Raw genomic sequence first — 14,669 nt, 5'->3', positions numbered from 1 at the left:
ATTTATACGTCTACCAATATCCACCAAGCAATGGATTGTGGGTAATCTGCTGTGCTGATTAATTCAGCTCTGATTGGATCTGACAGAAAGGGAAGATGTTAATATACTGCGTGATGAGATTTGTTCTTGTGGAGATTGATTCTTGGTTTGTAGATCATATTGCGTATTTCAAATTGCTTTACTTGCTGAACCAAATATTATTTCACATCAACAAAGAGGACATCGTACAGAAAACATCATGTGATCGAGGAGTGTACAGAAATAAATAGTGTGGTAATGTAATGAGAGGTTTGTGTGACGGCCTTCCAGATCCAGTTTAACCCGGCTCAGATGTACATTTAACAAACATCGGAGTAGAAGTTGGTGTTGTTTTGGCATGAACGCCCTCCACGCCCTAAACCCACCTCCCCTTCCAGCGGCCAATCAGATCCCACCATCTCGGGCCGTGTTTATGAGTCTCACGCTACCGTGACCAAGCGGCAGACCTCGCTAGGTCCTCTGGGACGGAGACGCCGGGACAGGGGACCGAGTGTTTCACAACATCCCGAGAAAATAAACAAGGGCCGAAACGTAGACGCCAGAGGGAAGCTGACATGATTCCTTCCTGACAGCCATTGAAGCAAAGGAATTCCTTCTGCTGTCAACAAGTCGGAGCATTGTGCTCCCGCTCGGTAATACCAGTAATCAGATTATCATCTTCTGGCTGAGTGGGTGTAGTGAGATTATATATCATGTCTCCTCCGCTGCCCACCTCAGAGAGCAGTGCAGCTGCACTCGTTGGTTGAGCCATAAACAAACCATAGTGGCATTTTTCCTCTCAGCTCAGACTGCCATGAAAATGTCTGTGGAGTTAAAATATAAAAGCAGCCTTTGCTCTGATTGCTGTTTGTAGTCTGCTTCGGTTAACAAACCTCCTCCTGTCGCGTACAGAAAGCCTGTTTTGACTCCGTTCATCGTCGAGTCAAAGACGATGAAGTCGGGAAGCGTGGTACAAGTGGAGCTCTGTCAAACGTATATCAATGGTTGGCATTTAGCAGTAATAAGCAGTCATTTAGGTGGAGAGACAAGCCCAAAATAATAGCTGTTCAGCTGCCACCCCGTCATTAAGCGGTGCGTCAGTTCTCGGCTCTTCGCCCGGCTGACATTTTAGACGTGACGATGAAGACGATGATGATTGAGGAGCGTCAGGTGTTCTTGTTTTATTTTTTTTTTAAACTTCCGTAAGCAGTCAGGTTCAATAAGCGATGAGAAGAAACAGCTTCAGATTGGATCGAATTTTATTACATTTTAATAACAGGAAAACGTGCAGATGTCAACAAGCATCCAGATCCACTGTGCAATTTCGATGAGCTTGAACACAATGGAAAGTGAACTATCTGTAGAAAAAAAGACATTAATAATTCATCCTGTAGCGCCACAAAGACCCCGAACAGTCAACTAGATTCATAAAGAACTATTTTCAGCAACAAGGAGATGGGAGCTCTGCAACAGATGGCAGGTTAACAGTGTTGGTAATGACAATGAGGATTCAGCAGCAGATGGGGTCTGCTTCATTCGATCCATATGCTCATTGATTTTCTTAGATTTGAGACCAGTAATCTCTCTGTTTGACACCAATAATCTGCTCAGGCTGCTTCAGTCCTTCACTTCTCTAGTTATTTGCTGTAGTGCCAGTAAATAAACGTGAAGGTCAATAGACTGTCAGTAGAACGTGGATGAATAACTCAACTCGTCAGCTTGTGTCTATTCATTCAAGAATCGTCTCCAAACAACTGTCAGTCAGTGTTTGCTGTGGTGACGGGTATAAAAGCAGCAATTAATTATTTAGTCTTGAGTAAACAATTCTATAAAAAGTGTCAGCAGACTAGGGAACAAAAGAAAAGCACAGATGTGGTCCTGTTTGTACGACAGCGGTGCAGTTTTAAAAAAGAAAAGCCTTTTCAAAGGGAGCTCACAAGAGTGGGAGTAGGAAGGAATAAAATCTAAGAGCTTACTTGTGTGACCAGAAAAAATACAGAAAGATCTTTCAGGAAGAAACCTCACATAGATGTCACTTATTTCTCATTGCCGACAGACTGGTTACCACATGTGGAAACTTCATTTTTGGGTTTAAAATTAGAACAGACGGCACCAAGTTCAAGGAAATTGCAGCTTAATAGCTTATAAACATTTGCAATTTTTTTTTTTTTTTTTTTTTTTTTTTTTGCGGAGTCATATCATATCTCTGTAGCTTGGTAGCAGGTGTCTTGTTGCATGTTCCCAGTCTACATCCTGGGATTACTTTTATAGTTTATTGGTCCTTATGAGGAAATCTCCAGGAGGTCAGAGGTCAAGGGTGTGGAGGCGGTAAAGCCATGTGGAAAAACACTTGTCAAAAGACTCTGCGTCGACACCGCCAGCTTTGTGAGGCTGTACCTTTTCCTAATAAAACTACCGTCGTTATGCACATTGACACTTTCGAGTTAAATACTGACGTCTGCGTGCTAACTGTTGCTAATTAGCAGAAGATGCTGCACCTCAGATTTCAGTTTTCAGGTCAGTTGTGTTTGTTTTTCTGCAATACAGACTGCAATATATAAAAATACAGGATTTTCTCACATACATTAATTCAGAAAGGATGAGTCATTCTAGAATGATGCATCCAAACTGACAATAAAAAAATGATTTAAAAACGCTTAAAAATGATTTTTTACTGAGTTGACTCCTGTGGTTCAACACTGGTTTTGTACTCGCCATGCAGAGCGTTGTGGAGCTGACTTAACTGGTTAATCACATTATTTATGTTGTCTCGTATAATGGCAACAACTCCAAGGCACCGCCGACACAGTGCCTGTTTTGGGTCACATCATCCTTTCTGTAGCCAAAATATTTCCATGTAACTGCCGTTTTTTTTTTTTTCCCCTTTTCAGTGTCTCCCTCCTGTTTCTCGCTCATTTTGCCGTGCTCATGTGGAGCCTGCACATCAACAAATCTCTGTGTCTTGTGAATAAAGTAAAAAGGAAAAACTCAGTGAATCCAAGAAGCTTCATTATAAAGTAAATTATCTTCTATCAGACAGACTTCTTTTGTACATTAGTCATGGAAAATGGGAGCTGTGCCAGCTTTCTTTTTGTGTCAGGCAGCAAAAAGAAAAGGTGTAAGAAGAGTTGTTCGAGTTAATTTAACTTATTCCACATAGCACGTCCTGTGTCGATGCTGAAATGATGTATTGTGTAAGCCCTAGTTTGCATCTGAGCTTTTGCTGAAGTATTGGGTCACCTGAAATCTTGATGCGATGAGCCCCTAGACAAAAAGTTGGCAAAAATGATTACAATTTATCCTGAGGAGGACATAATTGTGTGCACTGATTTGTATGTAAGTTCACCTAACCGTTGTTGAGACACGTCACTGCAAATCCACCTTTGTGTGGGACTTTCTCTGAGTCTCTTCACCACATTTCACTGCAGTCCAAACAGTAGCAGCTGAGACTTTCCAGCCCCGACTGACACACAAAGCTCGGCTAAAAACTAATAAACCTAACGGGAGGTTACATCACATCTACCCAGCTGAGGCAGCAATATCCTGTGATGAACTGTCTTTGAGCTCTTCTGCTGCCTCATGCAGCGTTGGAGCCCCGAGCCGTCTGCCAGATTATAGACCGAGCCGCTGCCTCTTCGCTTCCACTCAGCTCCGCTTCATTTTGGTCTTTGCAGTTCTTGACACTTTGGTTCCACATCCTCCATCTTGTGGCATGTGTCTCATTGCTCTAAACCCCTCATCCGCAATCCCCCTCACTGTCTCCGGCTAATCCATCTCTTCCCTTTTTACACAAGCTGCTGCTCATCCTCTCGCCCCTCTTCGCTGCTCATCATTACGTTAGAGCCGGCTGGCTGGAAGGCATCTAACACAACCTCAGTGCAGTGAATTATCTCCCATCTATCCGCTCTGATGCCTTCTTATGCATTAATGGATGGAAAACTGAGTTTGATGACACTTAAATAAAACATTATGCCTTGTAGACAGTGCTGTGCTGTCTGTTTTAACCCAGACACCCAGATTCAACTTTTTATTAATGGAGCTGCCGGTGTCATAATTCAGTGAATGTGTTATATGGGGCTTTTAGCAGATATTATGGTCACAGTGTAGTCGGCTCTGGCACGCTTTTCTGTTGTTGAGTGTTTTAGTGAGGGCTTGATAAAGCTCTGCTACTTTGTTTTTACAATACAGACGCTTTCAGGGACAATCAACTGTGTGTCATTTGGGGACACCAGCATAATCTCCTGCATTTGTCTTCTTACTGGCTAGTTTACACCTGTATTGAACTTAAGTAGTGATAGCAGTGCTGATATGACATCTTGGTACTTTCACAAGGAGCTGTGTTGACTTTACTTGTGTATTTTAGCTACAGAAATAAAGTTTCCACCTGATGTTTTGCTTAAAGCTACTATAAAAAAGTATATTTACAACGGACCAAATGACTATGTGCATGTAAAGAGTTTCTTCTTGTTACGAATCCACAAGTGAATTTTAGAACCACAACTGGATTTTTGGGGCTGTTACTGGTATTTAGAGAGTAAAAAGTTCAAGTTTGACTCCATAATTTTGACATTATTTTGGTTTGCAATTTACTGTGAAGACACCGCTTGACTCTGCACCACTGTCTTACCCTGCTACATGTGCTGCAGACAGTGCTGAGAGTGCTGTAAACAACTGAGTCAGAGTCTCTCTACTTGACAAACTATATGAGGACATAATTTCTAAAGTACCCTGAGCATTTGTTTTTGCAATATGATGTCGGAAAAGTATTCATATCGGCCCAGATCACACAACATATATATATAAACTGGTTAGACTCAGTATTTATCACCTGACTTTTAAGTTACTTTCTGCTCCAAGTAGCATTTTTGCATCTTTTAGCCCATTGTTTTGGTTTTACAACATGCAACTTTGCTGTTTTGTTGCGGTAGACAGCCATTTTTAGCAAAAGTCTACAACAAACTGGCTGTAATGGTATCAATCCAGCAGCAAACAGCAGATAAACAAACTTAGCATCTGAATGATAAACACAGTGGAACACTTGTGTTCATTAGATGAACATAAACACAAGTTGAATTGACTGGTTGTGCTGTGATATATGCAGTGTCTGTAACGGCTTTATATATAGGTTGTAAGATGTTCATGATGTGTTTATGGCTTGTTTCTTCTGCCCAAGTGGCAAAAAATCACTTACTGTTGGTTTAGTGTTGTCTCAAAATAACGGCCGCATTAAAGTAGTGCTTCAGTGTTTGCAGCTCTAATGATCCCATTAAGTCTTTAACATCCATTTCTCCATTTACCCACTACAGGTCAGCCAAGGTAATGTCCCAGGCGTGGAAAGTGCCTCTCTTGCCATGGACACAGAGGAGGGAGTGGAGGTGGTCTGGAACGAAGTGCTCTTCTCAGACAAGAAGGTCTTCAAAGCACAGGAGGTACTGGAACCTTTTTTACCTTCAGCTACAAGTTTTATGTTTTTTTTTTTAAACTAATGTTTGGGTTTAAAGTGAAAATCTGTTGACAATACGATACATTTCCAATCTGAAATCCACATATGGTTTATTTTTTTCACTATTTTATGCATTGATCATATCATAGTCTTAATATGAAGGTCAGTTTCTCTGTGCAGTTTTTACTAATTGCAGTCTGGTTGATAGTCAGCTTGTTTGATGGCAGCTAAATGCATTTCAAAGCCATTTTCATTCTGTGGCAAGCTTATTCAGGATTTTGCCCAGGTATAACGTACAGTAAGAGGAGTCCTATTCCAATAGTCAGCCCTCGGACGTAGAAAATTCTAAATGCAAGTCGCAAAATATTGTTTTATGTTCTTTCAGCAGAACAGACTTCATGTCCTTGCCAAGCATTCTAATTAATTTGCAAATTTTGGCTCTTACCATCCAGTTTTTGTTTTTGTTTTGTTTGTTTTTTTTTTGCATTTTTGCTTACAAGTCTCCTTTAATACTGATTATCTTAAGTGTCTCTGATTGATTTGCTGATTAAGCAACTGACTAAATCTTTTAGCTTTTTTGGCAATGGCCTGTGGATTGAAGGACCGTATTTGGTCCATGATGTTATGTGTAAATGTGAACCAGCTCTGATGTCTGCTGTTTAGGAGAAGATCAAGGAGATGTTTGAGAACTTGATGCAGGTCGAGCACCCCAACATTGTCAAGTTCCACAAATACTGGCTGGACATGAAGGAGAGCCAAGCACGGGTAAGACTTTTATCTCTTTCTCTCTCTGTCCTTTTTTTTTTAACCTGTGAATTAACATTTCTTTCTCTCCTCCATCTGTGTCTTCAGGTTATATTCATCACTGAATACATGTCGTCAGGCAGCCTCAAGCAATTCCTGAAGAAAACGAAGAAGAACCACAAGACCATGAATGTGAAGGTCGGTGTTTTAACTCTGGTCACATACTGGGGTGGTGGTGGAGGGTTTTGCTCCGTCTGTCTGGTGGCGGCTGCTCAGGGTACTGCAGTGCGACCACCACTCAGATCCATATTTCAGTCAGGATTAGAGATTATGTAACAGGACACCCTGGTGGCTCAGTCAGCTCAGACATACATCCTTGTAATGTTGTGGATTTGAAACCTTTTTTTTTTTTTTGCAATTCATCTCTTGCTCTCTGTTTTCCATCTGTCAGACAGTAGGCATATGGTGTTTTCTGTTTCATAATGCAAAGCCATAAATTGCAAAAACAAAGTGTTATCATGATGCCACATAAGGATAAGATAGAAACGATGTATTATCGTGTATTACAACAGAGTATAATTTCCAAGCGTGTATCTTCGATGGTGTATTTTTTCATGCTGCTCTGTTACACTTTATCTTAGGCCTGGAAAAGATGGTGCACCCAGATTCTCTCTGCACTCAGGTACCGACTGATTACTTCTTTAACATATGAGATCTTTGTTGTCTCAGCCAGAGCATTAATAAGACGGCTTATTGTTCTCACCTGCAGTTATCTCCACTCTTGCGACCCACCAATAATCCATGGCAACCTGACATGTGACACCATCTTCATCCAGCACAACGGCCTCATCAAGATCGGCTCAGGTCTGCTCCCAGCAGGGCTTTCTGTGTCACTACAACTAATACTGTTACCTCACAGTGTGGTTTTACCTGTATGTCTATTACAAAGCAGAATAAATATCACAACTGTGCTTAATTCTCTTTCCACAGTTTGGCATCGGCTATTTGTTAATGGTAAGAAATAGATCATTTTGTCGTAGTAATTTTTTCATATCAATCCATCACTTTATTTCATCTAATAAATCTGTAATATTCGTGTCTTCTCTGAGCAGTTTTCCCAGATGCCAGCGTTCATGGTAAAGCGAGGCAACACCGCGATGAGCAGAGGAATCTTCATTTCTTTGCTCCGGAATATGGAGGTAAGTGGTGTTTGTGTGTAGCTTTCTATGACTAGATTTCTATCTTTTCTGTCTTTATTCATCTTTAATTGAATGTTTGACATCAAAAATGAAAAATTCAGTCATTACTCTCACACTGAGCTTCAAAATTATTTGAATATTAATCAAAATTTTGGCTTCCCACAATTAAAGGAGCATGATTGACTGTGATAAAAATCGTTTGATTTTTTAACTTCAATTTTCCGCAACACACTTGTCAAAGTGAATAAGCGGAGACAAGAGGCCTCTCTGTGTACAAGATGCATGTGAGGCATTCAGGGAACATTGGTAAATTATAGTCTATTGATAAGCATATTTTTAGCAAATGAGGTGTTGTTATGAGTACAGTTTTATTCACGTGTTGCCTCGAGGAGATTCAATGAATTCATGTAAAGAGGAACCTTATTTTAAGTCTAACTTCGATGCTGCTTTGCACATTAGCAGGAATGTAGTGCATCATAGAAGTGAAGTCAGTGCTGTGTTTTAGTGAAATGTGAAAGTGCAATTGAAGTATCCTGATTAAAAATTAGTCACAAATCGTGAGAGATAATCATTATGAGCATTTTTGCTATATATAAATTGAATTTCCCTTCTGGGATAAATAAAGTATTTTTCATTTCATTTCATTTCATAGTCGTGCAGCCCTGCCTTCACACTTTAATGTAGTTCAAAATCTCCCATAAGCTGGGAAAACCAAACACAAAGAAATTTAGTACTTGTCTGCTATTTATTGCTGGTGAGGTACTTTTATAGCTCTGAGAAAAACATGAATTGTCCATGATTTCTTTAAGCATTTTGTGCAGCAGAACTTCATTTTGCTGCCAAAAACAGCAAATAGAAGCTGTAATATTGTGATCTATTGACTGTAAAGGTCAGAAATAATGTGGAGAATGTTGGATTTATTGGGGCCACAGTGAAATCAATGAGCTACAAATCATTTGTATCATTCTAGATGAATTATTTGGAGCCATTCAGTGGATCATTTGAACTGACTTTAATTTCTTTCAGTTTGTCCCTGTTAAGGGGATTTTGAGAAGGACATGACTACATTTTCCTTTTGGGATAAGTTTTCCTTGAAGTTTTCTATATTTCACCCTCCTCTTCTGCTTCTCTTTTTTTATTTCCAGCTGGCGAAGATGATTACGCCATAGACATTTTCTCATTTGGCATCTGTGCTTTAGAGGTGAGCGAAAGAGATCCGTAAGATTTCCATCTTTCTGTATGTGCTTGTGTGTATTAACAGATTATTTGTACCTCTAGATGGCAGTACTGGAAATCCAGGCCAATGGAGATACTGCTGTGTCCAAGGAGGCCATAGTCAATGCAGGTCAATCTCTGGAAGACCCTCTCATGAGAGTGAGTCTCAAAAATACTTCATGTCCTCATTCTATACCACTGCAAGCAAGGAAACATGGAGACAAACTGTCCCACTCTGCTCTATTAACACTCGCCCACCCACACCACCTTGCTTCTAGGTTTATTTCTGACCACATGCTGGGACTTTAGACACTTTCAGTAAAACTCACCAGCAATTAAATTCAGAGCGCAGTGATGCTCTTCAAACTGGGTCACACTGTGCAGTTGTGTGGTTATGTGCTGAACTTAAGTGTGCCGTTGCTTTTCTGCAGGAGTTCACCCAGTCTTGTTTGCGCCACGAAGCCAAGCTCCGTCCTACGGCTCATGACCTTCTGTTCCACCGAGTCTTATTCGAAGTCCACTCGCTCAAACTGCTTGCCGCCCACTGCCTCATCAACAACCAATGTGAGTTGCTCCCTGCCACATGCCGCAAGCTGTCCACTCGAAAATCACCCATTTTTTTTCATATTTATACACACTTTATGATCTTAATTGATTGATGTCAACAGTTTTCATCTTAAACTCAACTCCTCTGCTATAAGTACTCGCTGAAGTGACTGTCTCTTTTCATTTTTTTTTTTCCAAATTACATCCCAAGGTCTAGAAAATAGTTTCAAAAATTATTTTAAAAATCTTTTCGCTAGTTTAATCACATCTCAAATGCACTACACAAATTGTTGCTGTTGCATATGTACATCAGAGCAGTTTATTAATATCCAGACCATGTCTTGCGTCTGCAGATTTGCTTCCAGAGAACTGCGTGGAAGAGAAAACCAAGTCGTTTGACCCCAACGCTGTCATGGCAGAGATTAAGCACGACGACAGACAGGGAGTTCAGCTCAAGTAAAATCCAATAACTACCTTGTATCTTTAGCCATCTGTGATTACAACATGCCACGTCAAATACAACACTCACTGTGCCTTTCTCTGTCTACAGGTATTCCCATGTATCTCCTTTGGAACTGGATAAGTTTCTAGAGGATGTAAAGTAAGTGGAATGCTTTGTGTTATTGGCTTTGTATTGGTTGTTACGCTGTGATCTCAGCTTGAAGTTTAACATTTTTTCCTTTCCTCTCTTCAGGAATGGGATTTACCCACTGATGAACTTCGCCTCCACTCGTCCTCACCCCGTCCCTCGAGCTCTGTCCTTGTCTCAGGAGCAGGTTGAGACAGTCAAGACGCCGACTCCTGAACCTCAGGAGACAGAGACGAGGAAGGTCAGCCTTTCAGATGTCACCACACGCATGTCAGAGACACAATCCTGCTTCCTAGTTAGCTTGCTGCTCAGTCTGTAGTCATAACCCACATGAAGAATACAGCGCTCATGTGATGCTGTAGTGGGTAAAATGTCCACAGAGGAGGACTGTGCTGATGGTCTCCACTCTGCAGTATGTCAAGGATGTAAGATTGGGAATAAAGTGGGCCATCTCTCTTACTTACTGTTGGCTCATTGTTCACTACAATATGAAGTCCTGCGCCTTTATAGAAACAGCACAACCATGGTTAGAAGTAGAAAGAGGTCAGCGATGTCTTCTGAGCAGTATGACACGGTTATGATGCGATAAATCATACAAAATAAAATGACAGTTGAATTTCTTTGATTATTTATTTTACAGAAATTGAAAAAAGTACATTTTCGAAGTGCCCACACGTGTTAGCAATATGTTAAAAAAAAATTACAATACTATAGATATTTAACTATTTACATTTATAAGTTGTTTGCACACTTGCCTCCTATCTGCTCTGTGTGAACACGGCCTGTAGTTTGTCCCCATTCAGTTGAAAAGTCTCAGAATTTTTGTGATAATAGAATAAAGGGATTTTAACAAAATTACTCCTCTGGAAAGTTAAATCTGACAATTCATTTTGTTTTTACAGTTTCTGACTCTGATACATTGAGTCATTTTGAGGATGTTTTTTTAAAAGATAGGACGTCTTTCAAGCCAATCGGCGAGTTTTGATGTTTAGAGGATTAATATACGTGTTGCTTATGTACTGTTTAAAAAAAAACAGGACCTGTGTGTGTTTGTTTGTGTCTGTTTATTATTGATTTCACTATACTAATTTGTTTATTGTTTGATACTTGGACCTTCATTTACAGTTTTTGTCTGTTGGCATTGCAGGTTGTTCAGATGCACTGTAACTTGGAGTCAAATGAAGAAGGGACCAAAACTCATGTGAGTCACGTAGTGTTACAGCTACTTTGCCCATTTCAGTCCAAACACTTTATTTGGGCTCTTAATAAAACATAAATAAAATTGGGCTTTTTATCAATAGCATTGCAGCTCTTGTAATGGTTAAACAAGAAGTGAGCTTAATTTAACTTGACCTTTTGATCTCCTCTCAGCTCTCTTTGTTTCTGAAGATGGATGACAAACTTCACAGGCAGCTGAGCTGTGACATCCTTCCAAGTAAGTTGACCTCAGCTATAAACATCAGCATGTTCAGGATAAGGCTAAAGTTATTCTTCATTTTCGTTATTGTATATAAATCCCATAAAAAGACCAAAACGAACAAAGCATCTTGACTTTATAGCTTCTGAAAACTTTGCGTGGCTCTCAGCCCCAAGTCCACTGGTTCTAAATACACACAGTGTGCAGAAAATATGTACTCCTTTAATAGATGTGAATGAATGAATCATGGTCAATGTGATATGGCATTTTGGACAAGAATTTACCACAAAAAAAAAAAGACAGATATCTACAAAGTAATGTGAATTACTTAAAAATATAAAGCAAAAAAAAGGGGTGATTCCAACAGTTTTCCCACTCTTCAAGTCAGTATTTAGTAAATGCACATTTGGTTGCATTTACAACATTGAGCCTGTGTGATTAAATCTCAATCAGCCTTTCACATCTGGACACTGCAGTTTTACCCCATTGTTCTTTGCAAATCTTGCAAGACGGACATGGCTGAACTGCTCTTTTCAAGTCTAAAGAATCCTTCTTTTGTTGTTTTTTCTTGTCAAAAAATTTGATTGATCATAACTCAATGTTGTTGTACTTTTTATAGGCCTTGTAATGTAATTATATTTTTAAAAAATGGTTTCTCTTTTTTGTTTTTTAAATGTTTTTAACATTACTTACAAGAATGAGAGATCACAAAGTGTATTTGTTGGTGACTATTTTGCTCTATGGATTTTGTGTTTATTTATCTATAGTAGCAGAATGTAGAATTAACTTCTTAGTTCATTCAAAGTTGTTTTGGCAGCACCAAAATAAAGAGGCTTACCATGCTTTCAAAAAAGACAGCTTAGTTTTTATTGCAGATTTTTCTAACTGAATTATTTCATGTGACACTTGCAGCGGACACCTCCAAAGACCTCGCCAGTGAACTTGTTCACTACGCCTTCATTAATGAGGTAGGTGTAGCAGCTCCCTCACTTTCCTTGTTAAGGAACATTGCACACATGATGAAATTATTATTTAGGAATTACTTTTTCAGTTAGCTTTTTACTGTGTGCTGTGCAGGAGGACATTGAGAAGGTGGCGGGATTCCTGGAGGACGCCATTAACCGACACCGAGTCCGAGCGCTCGCCTCCGGAAGCACACAGTGAGGAGGGGGTCATGACAGCGGCTGACCCGGACAGAGGGGCCCGGTGCGTTGACCACAAAGATGGAGAAAGAAAGAAAGAAAGAAAGAAAAGGGCAGCGGGCAGGATCACACAGTCAGGAACCGAGGGAGCAGAGGGAGCTGACCAGGCTGGGGGTTAAAAAAAAAGGGGGACAAATACAGATGGATGCTGAGCCTAAACAATCCCAGTGAGAAGGAGGATAAAATGCCGGCACTGAGAGACAAACCGAAGGCACCTCTGGTTGGAGGACCAGAGGCGACACGGCTGAGACCAGCAACCCCACAGAGCAGCGGAAGATTGACAAACTCCCTGTTTAAAAGGGCTATCATGCCTTAAGAAATCTTGATGGCTTAGTTTTTCCATAATGCCACTATTCAGAATGGATATGTTTTACTTACAGATGCAGCAGCTGTGTTTTCAAAAGTACATTTTATTGCTCAAAGCCTCGTTTGCACTCCAATGCCCACTTTTATTGGTGATTATTGACTTTGAACAAAATCATTTACTGAAGCCTCCCTCTCTTACAAGTCAGAACCATTTATTTCAGTTTCAGGAATTAAATATTCCAACCTCCATGCACTGTTAATACTCAATCATTTGACTTATTTATTTCTGTTTGTAACTGTGAACAGTAGAAGCATTGCACAAACCTGTTTTTTTTTTTTCCTTTATGTTTTTAATCTGCAAAGTAACACACCTCACTGCAGTGTTGGGTTAAAGGCTACTTCTCATGCAGCTAACCATGCCACGCCTAAATGTAGTGACGAGCAAGGAGATGACGCCTCTCTTTAAGCCTGTAGTGCTCTTAAGGTTTTTTCCCTGCGAAGGTGTTTTGTGAAAGCCAAAGACTTGCAAAGTGCCTGATATGGCAATGTACTTTGGACAAAAATTTCCAAATGGAACGGCATCGTACCCAACTTAGCAATTTGGATGTTAACTAATTCAGGTTGACTTAAGTTTTAAAATCAGACCTGGTCTTTCTTTTTACGAGTCGACCTGCCTGAATGTGAAGATAAGCTCGACACCCAGCGATAGCGGCCACTGTATATTGGACATGTCTGTCAGATCATTATGCTCTCTGAAGAAAGTCAACATTATTACTGGAAGAGCTGCAGCCTTTGTGTAAAAATTGGAATATAGCAGCGTGTGATTTCAAAGCAAAGTCCTATATACATAATAGGAAGGGTGTTGGGTATCTGATATTAAAAACTGAATAAAAATTGCCATAATGTTAATAAATATCATTGCTATACTCATTTTTTTGTTGGATTCCCCCAAAACCAATTGAGGACATTTATTTTGTGAATAGGTCTAGAGGTCTTTGAATGGCAAAATCTACCCAAATCATTAGACAACCTATGATTAAAGAACTCTATCATGTGTATTATTATGCATATGGATTTAGCTATTTCCATTAGAGTTTTCATGAGCTACAGATTTTTATTTTATTTTTTTTATATTTCAGTTTGTACATGTTCATTTTGCCAGAGCTACATCTACTGTGCTTTTATTTCAGACAATATCAGTGTGAACTTGGGAATCGATTGCACTGCAGCCCACACAAAGACAAAAATAGAACACAAAACTCCGCCAGTTTTTTCTGGTCAAGAAACCAGTCTTGGAATTGTAAAAAAAAAAAACAAAAAAACTACCATTTGGGTGGATTTTTTCCTTAACAAAACTATAGAGTAAAAAAAAACAAAAACACAATAGAGAATTGTCTGATCAGTCTTCAGCAATATACTCTTGTCTGTCAGACTCACTTGGCTCTGCTCCATTCGTTTTTCCGGGTCTGTAATTTTCCAGTTTCATAACAGTTAAACTGCTGTACAGTCATTGCTTACAGTACTTACTACTATACTCTGTGTCATGCCTACTTATCAGTGTGTCGCTGAAGACAGAAGCCCTGAATTTTCCCAGACAGTTAGGCTGTGGTGTACATATTTGTTTATGGCTATCAAAGGGGCTTACTTCGGACAAAATTTCAATGCAAAGCAGTGCCACTATTGCTCTCATCTGATCTTGTACGCTGCATGTCTTAATAGCCTGCAACCATTCAAAACTTTGCATTTTTGCCTTTGTCAGTCACCGTTCAGTTCCAGAGGGGACCTGACCAAGAAAATGAATGTTTAGAATGTGCAAACATAACAAGAAAACATCCATATCAGTCTTATTTTATGTCAAATGACTTATTTTTTTCTTTCTTGTGACTCTGTTAAAGGAAACTTGCCTTTGAATGTGTTCTACTTAAACCTTTGTTAAATATTGTAGCTACTGCAATTAATTACATGACAATAAAGGAGATGTGACATGTTG

General features: G+C 39.7%; 1 protein-coding gene across 1 annotated transcript in view; it reads left to right on the top strand.

Annotated features, from left to right (window-relative positions):
- Positions 1–14,669, top strand: part of nrbp2b (nuclear receptor binding protein 2b) — a 63,764-nt gene extending 49,095 nt beyond the window's left edge. Inside the window, exons 2-18 of the mRNA XM_008290301.1 lie at positions 5,325–5,447; positions 6,125–6,226; positions 6,314–6,403; positions 6,847–6,887; positions 6,975–7,069; positions 7,196–7,219; positions 7,318–7,404; positions 8,550–8,605; positions 8,683–8,778; positions 9,051–9,183; positions 9,519–9,621; positions 9,716–9,766; positions 9,860–9,995; positions 10,902–10,955; positions 11,126–11,189; positions 12,084–12,139; positions 12,249–14,669. Of these exons, the coding sequence (XP_008288523.1) occupies positions 5,325–5,447; positions 6,125–6,226; positions 6,314–6,403; positions 6,847–6,887; positions 6,975–7,069; positions 7,196–7,219; positions 7,318–7,404; positions 8,550–8,605; positions 8,683–8,778; positions 9,051–9,183; positions 9,519–9,621; positions 9,716–9,766; positions 9,860–9,995; positions 10,902–10,955; positions 11,126–11,189; positions 12,084–12,139; positions 12,249–12,335 (1,398 nt within the window). The 3' untranslated portion in view covers positions 12,336–14,669. The remainder of the gene's footprint in view (positions 1–5,324; positions 5,448–6,124; positions 6,227–6,313; positions 6,404–6,846; positions 6,888–6,974; positions 7,070–7,195; positions 7,220–7,317; positions 7,405–8,549; positions 8,606–8,682; positions 8,779–9,050; positions 9,184–9,518; positions 9,622–9,715; positions 9,767–9,859; positions 9,996–10,901; positions 10,956–11,125; positions 11,190–12,083; positions 12,140–12,248) is intronic.

Source organism: Stegastes partitus, unplaced genomic scaffold (genome assembly GCF_000690725.1).
Source record: "Stegastes partitus isolate 25-593 unplaced genomic scaffold, Stegastes_partitus-1.0.2 Scaffold666, whole genome shotgun sequence".
Classification (NCBI taxonomy): domain Eukaryota; kingdom Metazoa; phylum Chordata; class Actinopteri; family Pomacentridae; genus Stegastes; species Stegastes partitus.
The sequence above is the reverse complement of the archived record's forward strand: the minus strand, read 5'-3'. Positions and strand labels throughout refer to the sequence as shown.